Genomic DNA, 17,023 nt, shown 5'->3' with positions numbered 1-17,023 from the left:
TAATATAGAAACAAGGATATTGTTGGAAGATAGTTATGGATCCCTCATGTTTCTGCGTGTCTTGTAAACAGACACTGATAGCCTTTTGTTCTGAATCTTTTCAATGCTGCCTGTATAGCAAATAGCCTTAGAAGAGAGAACTGGTCTTCCCCCAAGTGGGGGACAGGTGCATCTATAGCTCATTATAAAAGATTTGGGTTTCCTACAGCTCAGTGTTCCTCAAATATGATGCAAACCACTGTGAGTACAGCACACACCTAGGCCACCCTGTCTCACCCCCATGGGACTTGCATGTGGGCTAAGGAGGATAAGAAAAATTGATGTGAACGTGAGAGTTCATGCTGCTCCTTATGCTGTGAGAGAAATGAAGTCCTTTTTTCTCTGACTCAGGAGTCTCCTGTCTTCTGCCAGCGTTCAAAAAACAGTGGCAGGACAATTTATTAGTTTGCAAACAGGATAAAATCCCAGACCCTTCACAGTTCTTGATAATAAACCCAATTTAAAAATGGGCAAAAGATCTGGACACCTTGCCAAAGAAGATAAGCACATGGCAAAAAAGCACATGAAGTAATGTTCATCATTAGTCATAAGGGAAATGCCAACCAAAACCACTACACACCTACATCAGCACAGCTAAAATGAAAAGGCCTGATCATATCAAGTATCAGCAGGGCTGTGGAGCAACAGGAACTCTCACACACTTCAATTTGGAATACAAAATGGCACAGCAATTTGGAAAGCAGTTTAGCGGTTTCTTAAAAAAAATTAAAAACATCTATCATACAACCCAGCTATTCCACTCCTAGGTATTTACTGAGAAATGAAAGCATAGCCACTTTATTTGTAAAAGGTGGAACCCTAAATGTCCATCAACAGGTGGTATAGCCATACTAGGGAACACTACTCAACAATAAAAGGTAATGAAATAGTAATACCCACGACAACACTGACAAATCTCTAAAACATAATGCTAAGTGAAAAAAGTCAACCAGAAACTACACTATAGGAATCCATTTATATGACATCCCAGATAAAACTACAGTGATAAAAATCAAAGCAGTGGATAACTGAAGCTGGGGATTAGGGCTGACTAGAGAGTCATGAGAAACTCAGAATGATGGGAACGTTCCTATGTCTTGATTATGGTGGTGATTACACCACTGTATACAAACGCCAAAATTCAAACTCTATCCTAACTGGGTGAACTGTTTGACATGTAAATTATACTTCAATAGGCTGGCAAGGAAAAATCTATAAGGCAACTGCTGCTCCCTAACAAGTATCAGGAAGCTTCTCATACATAGCTTTAAATACACAATAATGCAATTCTAGCAAAGCAAAATAAGTCCCTAATATTTTTCCTCAGTGTCATTCAGAAAGTTGACACCGTATGCCAAAAATACTTGCATAATGCGAAAGTGAGAAGAGCACTTATTTCACCTTCTGTATCCACAAAACAATTATACAATAATCTTCTCAGTATAGAACTGCCTTAACCAGTCAATTTAACTACAACTAAATTAATTTTTATTCCTTAATTGCATTATCGTGAACAGCCAACATGTAATGCTGCTTGCTGTCTTCTTGCCTTTAAAGAACTCTTCAGAGGACGCTGCATGCCCAACTGCTTCAACAAACAATTCAGTATGTTATTGTATTTACATTGAAAAGCATTCACTGATGGTTGTAATTACTATAAAGTACCACTCTTATAATAATAAATCTTCCCAAAGTTTCTAAATAGGCCTGGGAAAAGAGCCATGCCCAGTTGTTCTCACCTTCATCTCGCAGTGACTATACACAATGAACTCAAGTCCTAACTCTCCCGAATCCAACCTAGGCTGTCAGAATGTGTTCCACTGTTCTGCTGCCAAGGACTTTCCCCACAGCTGGATACTAACTTACTAGTACGAGCAGCAAGGAGAACTACACAGATAGAACACTTTTTCAGTAGATTCTCAGCCAGGATTTAACCACATCTGATGTTGCCCTATCCGTATTATATTCCCTTTCTACTTTCATTCTGAAAAGGTATGACATCAGGTACTATCTTCAACATACCTCTATTTTGCTACCCAGGTCTCAGCTCTCTCTGCAGGAGTGTTGACCTGGTTTTAACTGGTATGCACCCACCCATCCATTCACAAATGTGCACACACATACTATGTGCCAGGCACTAGGCATTAGAGAATACATACGTACGAAGCTCATGGTTTAATCTTGAACTCTGTCATCAAACTAATTACAAGTTCATTAGGAGAAATGGTACTTATGGATAATTATAATTCAATTATTTCTTAGAATTATTCTAATTTGCATCTTTTGACTAAACCATACCAGTGAGTTGGACTAAATTATTTTGCCCCACGTGCAAATGGATTTTACCAAACTGCACTTTAGTGTTACACCCACGACATCACAAGAAACACAGCCGGGAGATATTAATAACAATGCCAGTTCACATTCGGAGTACTTTATACCAGACACCATGTTGAGCACTTTACGTGCATTAATTCATTTAATGCCCATAAATAATCCTGTGTAGAAAGTACCACTATTACCCCCTTTGACAGATGAGGAAACTGAGGTGCTGACAAGTTGAGTAACTTCATTACATGGTAGAGAGCTAAGCTATTACCCAGGCAGCCTGACTCCAGAACTCTTGCTCTCAGTCACTGTATTTATTTTTATTTTGTTAACATATGTATTATCTTTATTTTAAAAAGAGACTGTGTGTACACATGTGCATGAGCAGGGGTGGGGCAGAGAACATCCTAAGCAGATTCCACGCTCAGCACGGAGTCCCACGAGGGGTATGATCTCACAAATGCGAGATCACAACCTGACCAGTATCAAGAGTCGGATGCATAACCGCCTAAGCCACTCAGGCACCCTGGTCACTATGTTATATTGCCACTGTTTGTTATGCAAGATGTTGAGTCTTTGTTATGTCATTTAATGTTTTCTTAATACTTTCTCTGAGAAATTTTGTGTCTTAATGCCAGGAATGGCTCCGAAGCAACTGATTTGTTCTCATAGCCATGAATAATGTAACTTAAGGTTTTTCTTTCCTTTTTCTTTCCATTAGGTGCTTCAGAATTCAGAGCTAGATTTAGCCCACCTAGCAAGTATATAGACTTGAATGCCATGCATATTGGCTACTGTATTTCTAACTTCACTGATTATCACCTCATGTGGCCTATTTATCTTCATCCATTTCCTCACTATTTTTAAACAGGACCATGTTAATCTTTGTAAGCCAAATTCTTTTTAGAATAAAGCTTGGTACAATTAACAACTCAAACCCAACAAAACAACTCCTTAAAAGCTGCCTAGTCTTCCCGATTTTATTAGATACAAAAGATGCTACTTTAATTACCCTTAGCAGTTTTTACAGAAGGACAAGAAATCAAGTGTGAGAGAAAGAGCAATCAGTATCCAGAATTTTATAGATCCTTAAATATTCTTAATTTCAAAATGTCAATCCTTTATGGCATAACACATACAATAAATTCTTGACTAATAGGATGTACATGACTGAACAGAACTATCTGTGCATCACTAAGAAAATAAGTAATTACCTGACTTCAAGGGCTTTGATAGCTTCTAGCATTTGTAGAAACTCTGCTGCTTTCCATACATCATTGGCTTCTTCTTCTCCTTGTATCATTAATTTTGCTGTGTATGTGAACTCAATTAAATGACGGAAGGCCATTTTACTAACACCTGTAAAAAAAAGATGTGCATTAGCATGTTTGCCCATTGATTCAAAACTTCTAACATTTAGTAAAGGAAAAAAAAAAGCTCAGTGTTCAAAACCTGATTAGTATCTGAATTTCAGAAAATTATTTCCTGATGGAATTCTCATTAACAGTACAGTAATACTATAGCCAAAGTTCCTACCAAAATACTTTAAGATCTTTCCCAAAGGTTTCCTAATACTCTTATGAATAGTAAAATCTATCACTTAAATACATGAACTGACTAACTATTACATGTCAGACATGCTAAGTTTCTTGCCAGGGATCACTACATCAACTCAGCTCCAAATCTTCAAGGGCCTTCCACAGCTCAGCAAAAAAGTTCCAAACCAGTCTGCCTTTATTTCAAGGTACTTCACGTTATTTTCCTATTTACCACTATTTTCCCTTCCAAATTTTAAACTGTATCAATCCCATACTATATACTGATCTTTAAACAAACCCTTCACTTCTAAAAGTTTCCTTGCCTTAACACTCACCTTCCTTAATGAATGCTCATTTTGTATCTGTGTAAGTCCTATCACCCTTGAAGGCCCAATTCTAATGCCACACCCTTAATGAAACTTTCTAATACTTCCCCCAGGCTGAACTCTGTACCTGTTCTGGTAATTAAAACCCATGGGCATCTCCGGACTCTAAGTTACACGAGGGAAATGATTTTTGTCTCTGTACACTCACCTCCCAGTATCTAAAACAATGCTCCCTAAAATGCAGACATACAAAGTAGGAGTGAATAAGGGCTAAAGTCACTTCCAAAATTAAATTTCCATGATTCCAACTTTTCTTTACAAGTTTTATGGTTAGATTTTGGCCCAAAAGGATACTCTATTTCTTTGTTCTCTTCAATGCTATATATTATTGTTTCAGTCTGCTAATGCAAGACAACAAAAATCTATTGAAAGAAACAAATAGAAAACCACTTTTATTTAAGGATTTTAAGTAATCTCTACACTCAAAGTGGGGGGGTTGAACCTATAACCCCAAGATCAAAAGTCACATGCTCAACCGACGGAGCCAACCAGGCACTCCAAGAGAAAGCTACTTTCAACACTGAATTTTTACACTAAGAAATGCCCAAGTCTAAACTGCACACAATTTGCATAACTGCAAATACAAAAATACTTTTATTTTCTTCCTATGCACTTTATATACCTGAATAAGCAATCTAAAAATGACTGGATTCTTTTCAGGTTGCTTTTATTTGGGTCTCCCCTAAATCTTTGTTTTCCTGTTGTCTTTTCACCATGGTATTCATTATTATATGAGAGTAGCCTGAGGTACAGATAACTAAATTTAAGGAGTTTTGATCAAATGTTTAAAAGTATAACAAAACACCTTTGTTGGGGTGCCTGGGTAGCTCAGTCATTTAAGTGTCTGACTCTTGATCTCCGCTCAGGATACGATCTCACCGTTCATGAGTCTGAGCCTCACGCTGGGCTATGTGCTGACAGGTCAGAGCCTGGAACCTGCTTTGGATTCTGTGTCTCCCTCTCTCTCTGTCCCTCCCCTTCTCAAAAATAAACATTAAAAAACCTTTTTAAATGTGTATTTTTCTCGAAATGGAATGACACATATAATACTACAAATACCAGGCATGACTCTAAACACGTCACAAGTACTAACTCCATCCTCATATCAATCCTATGGAGAACTTACTATAATAATCCCATTTCACTGACAGGAAAACTGAGGCACACAGAAGTTAATAACTGTGACTTTGGCAAGTTACTGAAAAGATTAAACTAGAATCAAACACAGATGGCTCGACTCTTAAGCCCAACATAAGATTTTTTTTTAAATAATGTTTATTTATTTTTGGGAGAGAGAGCAGAGGCAGAGAGAGAGGGAGACAAAGAATCTGAAGCAGGCTTCAGGCTCTGAGCTGTCAGCACAGAGTCCAACGCAGGGCTCAAACTCACAAACCGTGACATCATGACCTGAGCCGAAGTCAGATGCTTAACCAACTGAGGCACCCAGGCGCCCCCAACGTAAGATTTTTAAATAAGATGATGGCAGGAAACACTCCTGCTTGGAAAAGTTTGAATATCCACAGCTTAATTCACTACAGGCCCACAATCTCTTATTCACAATTCCAAAGTCCCCCAAATCTCTTAAGACCAGAAGTTTTCCCATTAATTTGGCAGCAATATTTGATCTGAATGGACATTAGGCTATTTATAGTCTTTATCCCACTTAGAGTAAATATTAATATGCTACTCTGCTGAAGTATTATTTTGTTATAGAATGTCACCCCCCTAGACCCCACTGGGAGTATAATGTACTACACGGACTGCATTATCTTTAGAAAATTTGTAATTTCAAGAAACATCTGGCCTCCAAGGATTTGAATATGGAATTACAGACTTAGTTCCCAATTTTGGTTAATTAGAATCATTGCAGACTTAAAGCATGGGTCTCCGATCCTTAGAATAAAAACCAGGATAGGAAACTTTTTTTTTTTTTATAAGCACCTTAGGTGCTTAAGTCGCCAGTCCAGCACTAGTCCTAGGAATAAACTACTGACCTAATTAGCTAACATGGACCAAACGGCTAACATGTGCCCAGGGAAGTGATGTGGTGACAGATGATGCACAGCTGCGAAAACACTTGGTTCTCTATCAGGACTACTTTGATAACTTCTAAATCTCAGTCGACTTCACTAATCCCTTGCTCCTTTCGTAACAGAAGTGGGCAAGAGAATATAGTCTGAGTTATCTAAGGAAACTGTTAATATGAACACCTTAGCCTGAATCTTCTTTTTTTCCCTTAGGAAGAAGCAAAACAGGGCAGCATTCTAGACATATAGAGGTCATTATTCATATTTTATGGAGGGAGGTTAAAATTATAACTAAGATGGAGAAAGCACACTCCACCCTATCTTGTCCACTGATTACAATTAAAAATCCTGGGCAGAATACATAAAGCAAATACATAAGGACTCTGAAACATAAATAGAAACAAGCAGGCTGAGGACAGAAATCAAAACTCAAAAGAGCAGCAGTGAGTTTCCTGGTTTTTATTTTTCCTCTCACATATCCCAGCTTACACTTGAAGACAGCCCAAATCCTGTAACTGTGTAGCAGGTACAGAAGAAAACTCTGGCTAGAGAATCAGGAAAGGGAACAGAGAGTACATGTGTGTGTGTGGGGGGGGGGGGGGGGAGATACTTGGATTTATTCCTCTCAGCCCTGCCTCAAGGCAAGTCCCAGTTCTGATGCTGCACACCTGTGGCAGGTGGCCGCCAAGCAGACACTAATTCTTAGAAAAGGTTCTTCTTTCTGACAGAAAACTAGCAATGATCTCCAAGAACATGGAGAGAATTTTTTTTCCCCCCTCTCATCACTTTGTCTAGAAAATGGATCCCACCAATGGAAGTCTATGTCAGCACAGGGAAGCTAAAAATCCCAGTTTTCCAGCCAGAGGATCAGGAAAGGTTGCCCCGAGGAGCTAAAGTACTGAAGTCAGAAGAGGGAGCTAGAGAAAGGTCCCTGTGAATGCAGCCTAGCACTAGCCACTGAGCTACACATGTGGAACTGACCTGAGGCAGCACAGTAAAGGGTCTGAGACCTGCACTATGTATGATGTGGACCCAGGCTGGCACACCTGGCACCCGAGCAGCACAACAAAGGTTTTGAAAAATAAACTGGCATTGCATCCACAGCCCACATAAGCCCAGACTGAACCTAAACCAGGCTGACTGCCTGCTAAAAACAAAACCAAATCAAAACAACAACAGCAGCATTCTCCAGAGGATTTTAACAGCACAGAATGTCATAACATTAAAACGTCCATGACATAGTGAAAACTTACTTGACATATCTCACAGATAAGAAAAAGAAAAGCCAACATGTCCAAGGTTATATAACTGACAAAACAGTGAAGCCAGGACTACAAGGCAGGTTGTCTAATGACATGTCCAGGGCTTTCTTTATAGCCAAGTGACCTAGACAGATTGTACAGTGATCCTGAAATTAAGGGCTTAAGAAAACATTGAGCCAAGGGGTGCATGGGTGGGTCAGTCAGTTGAGTGTCCCAACTTCGACTCAGGTCATGATCTCGCAGTTTGTGAGTTCAAGCCCCACTTTGGGTTCTGTGCTGACAGCTCAGAGCCTGGAGCCTGCTTCGTATTCTGTGTCTCCTCTCTCTGCCCCTCCCATGCTCATGCTCATGCTCTGTCTCTCAATAATAAATGTTAAAAAAAATAATAATAAAAAAAAAGAAAGAAAGAAAACACTAAGCCAAGGGGTTCCTGGGTGGCTCAGTTAAGCGTCCAACTCTTGATTTCAGCTTGGGTCATGATCTTGTGGCCCCTGAGTTTGAGCCCCACTTCAGGCTCCTCACTGACAGTGTGGAGCCTGCTTGAGATTCTCTCTCTCCTTTTCTCTCTGCCCTTCCCCTGCTCACATGCGCGTGTGCATGTGCTCTCTCTCAAAGATGAAAACATTAAAAACAATTTTTTAATAATAAAAAAAAAACACCAAAAGAAAAACAAAAACACACTGAGCCAAACTGATTCTTTAAACCTGAACCTGGCAAATAACAAAAACAGAAAATGTTCTTACACTTTCTCATTTGTCATGTTAAGTACTGAAGGCTTGTATGTGCTATCCTATAATGAAGGCAGCAGGTCAGAGGTACTAAGAAGTACAAGAGAATCTCAAGGTCATTAGTCTCCAGAAGAAAAGACCCTACTTCTCCAGGTATATTCCTTGTTCCAAAAGCAATGCATATTCTAGACTGGTCCACTTATTTGCTTAAAAAGCAGAAGTCAGCTCCTCTTTGAAATCTTTATCTCACCAAGGTAGACTAAACCACTCGTCCTCCCTCCTCGGCGACACCATTCCACAATAAAAGTCTCTGCAACACTCTTTGCTCTCTTTTCTGCATCTGTTGCTCATCTGTGATTAAATCTGCAAATTCTTTAAAGTCTGTCTCATTCATCAATTTTTCACTTCCTGGGTCCAGTACAGTACATAACACATAACAAGTATTAATTCTGACAAACAGTCCCAATTTATTAAACTTTGACAATGTACCAAACACTATGCTCAGCGCTCTGCACATGTTATTTCAAGTAATTGTGACAAGCCGATAAAGAAATGAGGAATTTTCAGATGAAAATTTTATTCCTCTCAGCCCTGCCTCAAGGCAAGCTGTCTATGCAACTAAGGTAAAGTAACCTGCCTGGCGTCACAAAGTACCTCAGGTAAATAAATGGATGAAATCTTGCCCTGTAACAGAAACTAATACCGTATAGGCAGCTAGATTCTCACTTTAGTAAGCTTCGTGGATTTCCATTATGCCTGTGGCTGTCCATCACAGATAATGAAAAGATTATCTATGGATGTATCAGCCAGAATGCTAAACTGGAATGTAAAGCCACCCCCCCCAAAAGGAATATGCTTAAGTTTTCACATTTTCTTTACTCCCCAGGGCACCAAATTTTCCCAAGGGAACAGTGTTTCTAGGCAACTCGTTCATAACAAATATATATATACACACACACACACACACACACACACACACACACACACACAGTGAAAAAGATACAAAACCAAAGCTCAAGAACACTGGAAAAGCTAAAGTTCTGTATTTATGTAGACAAATATTTCCTACAGTTTTGGATGGTGGGGAGGGGTAAGTAATGTCATATCAAAAGACAAAAGCATGGTAATTAATACACAAAGTAAATCCCTTACTAGCTGGGCAACACTGAGCAAGTACCCATTTGGAGCCTGTTCCCTGATGTATAAATTGGAAATAATACCACTTACTTCAAAGGATTGCTTTAAACCTCAGAAAATGCACCTAAACTAAATAGCACTATAGCTAGCACTTGGGCAGCTATTATCACAAAAGTCAAACAAGTGCAAAAATCACTTTCTACTTTAAGGTTGTATCTACTGAACGATTCCTTCCATCCCAGACTCTATATCCACTACAACTTCTGAATGCTGCTTCGGTTCATCTTTCCTAGCCTTTTCCATATTGTGGCAGCACACTTCATCTTGCGCATGTCATAAGTACCTCTGCTAGTAAAGCAGCTCTACTGTAACCTGTGGCATCCCCACCAGTCTGAAACATAAGCCCACTGAACAAAAATGGGAATTCACTTCTAATACATGTTTTCAAAAGAGTGAGCACTGGTCTCAGAAGTTGAAAAAGACTCTTTTATGAGATCAACATCTACCATCTAAAGTAAGGGTTTTCCCTGGCGGATCATTTTACCATGCACTTTACGGAAAGCAAGAATTCTCAAGTGTCAAAAGAACAATTTATCCAGTCAAGTAATAGGAACCACTGATACTTATTTCCTACAGTATCTTGCTAAAGTAACACTTCTTCATTAATTATTATAATGTTTGCTAAATATTGTATTTATACAAGCATTTACCAGGGCACCTGGGTAGCTCAGTTGGTTAAGCGTCTTCAGGTCATGACCTCATGGGTTCGTGAGATCCAGTCCCAAGCCCTGTGTCCCGTGTACCCTGTCCCCTGTGTCGGGCTTGCATTGCCAGCAAGGAGGCTGCCAGGGATTCTCTCCCTCCCCTTTCTCTGCCTCTCCCTCCCCCACTTGCATGTGTGCACACGCATGGGCCCTCTCTCCAAATAAGTTAATTAAAAAACAAACAAACAAACAAACAAAAACAAGCATTTACCTTCAATCTCCACCAAAGGTTCCTGAGTAAACTCCTGAAAGAATTTGTAGAAGAACTTACTGCAAGCAGCCAAAACAGCTTTGTGGGCCTTAAAATGGTGTCCTAGATTAAAAAAAAAAAAAAAAAAAAAAAAAAAAAAAAAAAAAAAAGAGTATCATATGTATTCAAAATTCAAAAGTAAAACCGTCAAACAAAGTAGTAAATTATATAAAGATCTTTCTTCATAATACAATCATAAGACTATATAAATTACAAAACTAAAGTCAGAACATTCTAAGCAGCTATCTTGATAAATTTCCATTTCAATTAGACATGAACCCAAATCTTTACCTCAAAGACCTCATAAAGTCAATTTATAAAAGCCAGTTTATAAAACTAAAAGAGATAAGAGAAGCTTCTTACTACTTAAAGAGTGAAAGGCATATCGGATTCAGTTTAAACTGCTAAATATAAACACAACCCAAAAAGTTATACATCACTTGGAAAGAGACAAAAAAAACATAGAATAAACATAATGCTGGATGTATCTGCTATGGAAAACATGTTAATATGCCTAATATTTGGAAGCAGCAGATTTACAGTAAGCAGATCTATAATAAATAGCTTGCCTTGAGGAGTCTATTTTCACTAAATAGAAAAGATACCCAAGCTACGTTTGTCTCCATTATAATGACAACTCCTAATACTGGTAAAGACTCCATTTGATTTGTACCCAAAGAGGGTACAAATGCTGCAAAGGTATGTCTCACGTTCTCCCTCCAAGACCATTTGGGAAGGTAGGAACAATCAACACTTCTCAAATGATTGTTGTGAAAGGCTCCTCAAAGAAGTTTATGAGCAGAAAGCTATTAACCAAACATTTAGAGACATCCTCTCTATCTCCACGCCATCATCTTACACTAATGTGTGCAATAGGGAAACTTCAAGAGGCTGCAACAAGTTAAGATGTGATGATTATGTTGAAAGCATGACTAGCCAACTAGCCTTCTGCAACACGGTCTATGTGAGTGGCCACTGACAAGTACCCCCTCGTCCCAGCGCACACTCAATAGGCACAGTCCACAGAGGGTTGGGTATAAAAGGCGGGTGGGGGAAGGGGAGAGAAGAACGGTAGCCACAAATTCACTGCTCTGCCCACCACCCTACCCACCATCGACAATCAGGGTGATGTCAGTAAACCGATCCTGCTCTCGCTGTTCATTCAATCGGTCCAGGATCATTTTATGATGTTCCGGGAACTCCTGAAGGCATTCCATCGTCTCTTCGGCCTCCATGGCCGTCGGGCTGCTCTACAAAAGAGGAGCATGATAATGTACACCCATGAGCTCGGGCCGAGGCACAAAACCCCTAAAGCATAAAACAACAAAACCCAAAACCCCAGCTACGTGAAAAGAAGGGGAGGGGGGAGGGTGAGGCAAGAGGAGAGGAAGGCGAGGGAAGAAAGAAAGGCGAGCCGGGTGGCCGCCGCGCGTTGGGGGCCGGAGCCACGGCCGCGGGACTCCGAGCCTGACCTAATTGGAGTCGGGAGACGCGAGCTGAAGCGGGGTGGGCAGAGCGCCGGAGGCTCCGGGCGCCGGGGCGCGCAAGTCCGGCAGGGGAAGGGACCCGACAGCCGTGGCGGCGCCCTAACGGCCCGCCAAGCCCCTCTGCCCGGCCCTGGCTCCTGCGGCCCCGGACCCGGTCCGGCCCGCGGCCCACAACGACTCCCGGGTCGCCTCTCCCTCCCCCGCCCTCCCTCTTCTCCCCCCGCCCCGACCGGGCCGGCACTCACTCAGCGAAGGAGGAGCGGCCCGGGCCTGCGCGTCACTTACGTCGACGTACTGCGTCACCGCGCTGGGCTCCGGCTGACGCGGACGCCGACCAAGCGCCGACCACGGAGCGAAGAAGCCACACCTCCACCGCCCCGCTAGTGGCGGATTTGGCGCTCGGCGAGGGTGAGGCGGCCAACGCTGGGAGGAGGAAGTCGGGCTGTGCTAGGGTAGAGCCAGTTGTGGGCCAGGCTGTACCCGGGGCAGGGATCCTAAATCATAAATCCTAAACCCCGCCCTTCCACCCACCTTCGCAGGACTCCAGGTGTGAGCGCTTCCGACCCGGACCTCGAAATAAACTCACAACTCGTCCCGGGTGCGCTTTTATTCCGCGGCTCCTCCCGCCCCGCCCCCTTCCCTCCCAAGCCTTGGGTGGGCCCGCCTTACCTAGCTCTTGATCCTCCCTCTCTCCTCTCTGGCCCTCGGATCTTCCCCGCTCTCACCTCTCTGGGCGAAACTCAACCCACACTGTTCCCTACCCCTAAATAGCGCCTCGCCCTCCATTTCCTCACGATTGCCCGGGCACTGCCTCTGCTGGGTCCGACCGGCACACGTGCGCTCGCTCCGAGACCCGGGCGGCCGCGGCGCGGGCGGCGGCCACGGGCGCGAGCACGTTCCGGCCGCCTGGGACCTTCCTCCCCGGTGCCCGCCCTCTCCGCGCTCTGCAGGCGGCACGTGCTTGCTAGGCTTGGGACCTGGATCTGCTCGGATTATTTACACATGATGCTATTACTACGGCTCTCCACTCCCAACCCCTGCGCTTAAAGAGACCAGTGACCTACAATCAGCCTCTCTTCCCTGGGTCATTCATTCATTCATCCGAAAAAAATGCTTTTGGAGGGTAACAGTCGAGATTTACTTTTTTCTCGCAGAAGAAAATAGAGTGAGGATTAGGGAAAGACTCAAAATACCTGGTTATATGCAAGGGTGAGTGTAATCATTGTTTCAACAGACATTTATTGAGAGCCAGCGCTGTGCTAGGCACTGTTTAAGGGACTGAGAAATTAAGTGGTGAATAAGGCGTATGTAGTTTGTTCCTTTCTAATCTTAGTCTGATGGAGTAGATAGATCTTTTGTACAGTTAATTGCCTGGATGCAGATTTCTGAGTGTTATGTGAGATGTGAAGAACAAGGTAATCTGGGGCGGGGAGTAGGGCTCCTTGAGGAAAACTAGTGACCTGTAAGAAGCAATATGAAGTCTGAGTGTTTTTACGCAAGGGTACACAGCGCATTCAGAGACAGCGAGATTATAGCATTCGAAGAACTAAAAAAGAATGTTGGTGGGGCAGACCCACCGGGGCCTGGTAAACAGTGTTAAAGATGATAGATTTTCTTATAATCACAAAGGGAAACCTTGAAGGTTGAGCAGGATAGTGACATACGAAGATTTACTTTTTAAAGAGGTAGTTCCAGCCCCAATATGGAGAATAGTCTAATAGGTGAAGATGCAAGTAGAGACCAGAGGGAAGCTGTTAGTAATCTGGATTAAATCGTGGTGGCAAATGGGATTAGAGAATTGGATGGAATCTAGAAATAGAATCAACATTGACTGGAAACATGTCATGGGTACTAAATAAATAATGTTGGATATATTCATGGTAAGAGAAAAAACACTCAAGGATGGCTCCTAGATTTCTGGCTTGAGTGGATGGATTGTTGGTACAATTTACCAAAATAGAGAATATAACTGGAAAAAATGATTGGGGAGAAAGGATGGGAAGGGGAGAGATGATTTTAAGGAGACAACTAAATACAGATGATGTCAACAAGGCATTTTATATATGGACCTGTATAGAATTTAGGGGAGAGAGCTAGCCATAGGGATTTGGAAATTTTTAGCATAAAGTGGATATTAAAGCCATGGAAACAGATTTTTTTTTTCATCTATCCTAATGCAAATTTTGTTTATTTATTTATTCATTCATTCATTTATTCTTTAGTTCCAATATGGTTAACACACAGTGTATTAGTTTCAGGTGTGCAACATAGTAATTCAATAATTCCATACATCCCCCAGTGCTCATCAGACAAGTGCACTTCTTAATACCCATCCCCTATTTCACCTGATCCTCCACCCACCTATCCCTGGTAACCATCAGTTTGTTCTGTATAGTTATAGTTAAGAGTCTGTTCTTTGGTTTGTCTCTTTTCCTTTGCTCATTTGTTTTGTTTCTTAAATTCTACATGAGGGAAATCATCTGGTGTTTGTCTTTCTCTCACTTATTTCACTTAGCATTATATTCTGTAGCTCTATCCATGTCATTGCAAATGGCAAGATTTCATTCTTTTTAGGGTTGAATAACATTCCAGCGTGTGTGTGTGTCACTTCTTTATCCTTTCATCTATCAATGGATACTTGAGCCACTTTCATAATTTGGCTATTGTAAATAATGCTGCTATAAACTTAGAGGTGTATGTATCCCTTTTTTTAAAAATGTTTTTTTTATTTTGGGGAGAGTGAGTACACAAGTGGGGGAGGGACCGGGGGCGGGGGGGAGGCGGGACGGAGGATCAGAAGCAGGCTCTGCACTGACAGCAAAGAGCGCAATGTGGGGCTTCAACTCAAGAACCCATGAAATTATAACTTGAGCTGAAGTCACTCAACTGACTGAGCCATGCAGTTGTCCTGCATGTATCCCTTTGAATTAGTGTTTTTGTATTCTGTGGGTACACACTAGTGCAATTACTGGATTGCAGGGTAGTTCTATTTTTAATTTTTTGAGGAATCTCCATATCATTTTCTATAGTGGCTGTACCAGTTTGCACTCCTACCAACAGTGCAGGAGGGTTCCTTTTTCTCCACATCCTCACCAATATTTGTTGTTTCTTGTGTTTTTGATTTTAGCCATCCTGACAGGTGTGAGGTGATAACTCATTGTGGTTTTACTTTGCACTTCCCTGATGATGGGTGATGTTGAGCATATTTTCATGTGTCTGTTGGCCATCTATGTGTCTTCTCTGGAGAAATGTCTCTTCATGTCTTCTGCCCATTTTTAAATTGGATTATTTGGGGTTTTTTGGTGTTGAGTTATGTAAGTTCTTTATATATTTTGGATACTAACCCTTTATCGGATATGTCATTTGCAAATATCTTCTTCCATTCAGTAAGTTGCCTTTTAGTTTTGTTGATGTTTCCTTCACTGTGCAGAAGTTTTTATTTTGATGTAGTTCCAATAGTTTATTTTTACGCTTATTTCCCTTGTTTCAAGAGACCTATCTAGAAAAATGTTGCTATGGCCAATGTCAGAGACAGTACTGCCTGTGCTCTCTGTAGGATTTTTATGGTTTCAGGACTCCCATTTAGGTCTTTAATCCATTTTGAGTTTATTTTTGTTTATGATGTGTGAAAGTGGTCCTGTGTTATTCTTTTGCATTTATCTGACCAGTTTTCCCAAAACCATTTGTTGAAGAGACTGTCCTTTTCCCATTGGGTATTCTGCCCTGCTTTGTCAAAGGTTAATTGACCATATAATTGGGTTTCCTATTCTGTTCCATTGGTCTATATGTCTATTTTTGTGCCAGTACAATACTGTTTTGATTACTACAGCTTTGTAATATAACTTGAAGTTCAGAATCATGAAATCTCCAACTTTCTTTTTCAAAATTATTTTGAATATTGGGGTCTTTTATGGTTCCATATAAATTTCAGGATTGTTTGTTATCTTTCTGTGAAAAATGCTGTTGGTATTTTGATAGAGATTACATTAAATCTGTAGACTGCTTTGGGTAGTATAGACTTTTTTTTTTAAGTTTTCATTTATTTATTTGAGAGAGAGGTGTGTGTGTGAGCTGGGGAGGGGCAGAGAGAGAATTCCAAGCTGGCTGCGCACTGCCAGCACAGAGCCTGATGCAGGGCTTGAACTCACAAAGCATGAGATCATGCCCTGAGCCGAAACCAAGAGCTGGACACAACCGACTGAGCCACCCAGGCGCCCTGGGTAGTATAGACATTTTAACAATACTTGTTCTTCCAATCCATGAGCGTGGAATGTCTTTCCATTTCTTTGTGTTATCTTCAATATCTTTTATCAATATTTTGTAGTTTTCGAAGTATATGTCTTTCACCTCTTTCATAAGTTTATTTCTAGGTATGTTATTATTTTTGGTGCAGTTGTAAATGGGATTGTTTTCTTAATCTCTCTTTCTGCTGCTTCATTATTGGTGTATAGAAATTCAACAGATTTCTGTCCAGTGATTTTGTATCCTGAAACTTTACTGAATGCATTTATCAGTTCTAGTAGTTTTTTGGTGGAGTCTTTTGGGTTTTCTATATATAGAGTATCATGTCATCTGCAAATAGTAGCAGTTTTACTTCTTCCTTACCAATTTGAATGTGTTCTGTTTTTCTTGTCTGATTGCTGTGGCTAGGATTTCCAGTACTATGTTGAATAAAAGTGGTGACAGTGGGCATCCTTGTCTTCTTCCTAACCGTAAGGGAAGAGCTCTCAGTTTTTCCCCACTGAGTATGATGTTGTGGGTTTTTCACAGATGGCCTTTATTATGTTGAGGTATGTTCCCTCTAAACTTACCTTATTAAAGGCATTTATCACGAATGGATGTTGTACTTTGTCAAATGCTTTTTCTGTGTCTATTGAAATGATCATGTGGTTTTTATCCTTTTTTCTTACTGAGATGATGTATTATGTTGATTGATTTGAGAATATTAAACTACCCTGGCAATCTGGGAATAAATCCCACTTGATCATGGTGAATGATTTTTTTTTAATGTATTGTTGGATTCAGTTTGCTAGTATTTTGTTGAGGATTTTTGCATCTATGTTCATCAGAGATATTG

At 41.0% G+C, this 17,023-nt stretch overlaps 1 protein-coding gene across 10 annotated transcripts in view; it reads right to left on the bottom strand.

Annotated features, from left to right (window-relative positions):
• Nucleotides 1-12,851, bottom strand: part of ZNF131 (zinc finger protein 131) — a 30,333-nt gene extending 17,482 nt beyond the window's left edge. The window contains exons 1-5 of one of the 10 annotated variants that reach the window (XM_058718934.1): nt 12,616-12,851; nt 12,232-12,369; nt 11,571-11,709; nt 10,421-10,522; nt 3,582-3,726 (exon numbers count right to left, since the gene is read on the bottom strand). In XM_058718934.1, coding sequence (XP_058574917.1) covers nt 3,582-3,726; nt 10,421-10,522; nt 11,571-11,694 — 371 coding nt within the window. In that variant the 5' untranslated portion in view covers nt 11,695-11,709; nt 12,232-12,369; nt 12,616-12,851. Of the gene's footprint in view, nt 1-3,581; nt 3,727-10,420; nt 10,523-11,570; nt 11,710-11,931; nt 12,166-12,191; nt 12,447-12,477; nt 12,508-12,615 lie in introns of those variants that run through there. The other 9 variants (XM_058718943.1, XM_058718968.1, XM_058718991.1 and 6 more) reach the window with 9 other exon arrangements.
• Between the last annotated feature and the right edge of the window lie 4,172 nt (nt 12,852-17,023).

Source organism: Neofelis nebulosa, chromosome 1 (genome assembly GCF_028018385.1).
Source record: "Neofelis nebulosa isolate mNeoNeb1 chromosome 1, mNeoNeb1.pri, whole genome shotgun sequence".
NCBI classification, from domain to species: Eukaryota; Metazoa; Chordata; class Mammalia; order Carnivora; family Felidae; genus Neofelis; species Neofelis nebulosa.
The sequence above is the reverse complement of the archived record's forward strand: the minus strand, read 5'-3'. Positions and strand labels throughout refer to the sequence as shown.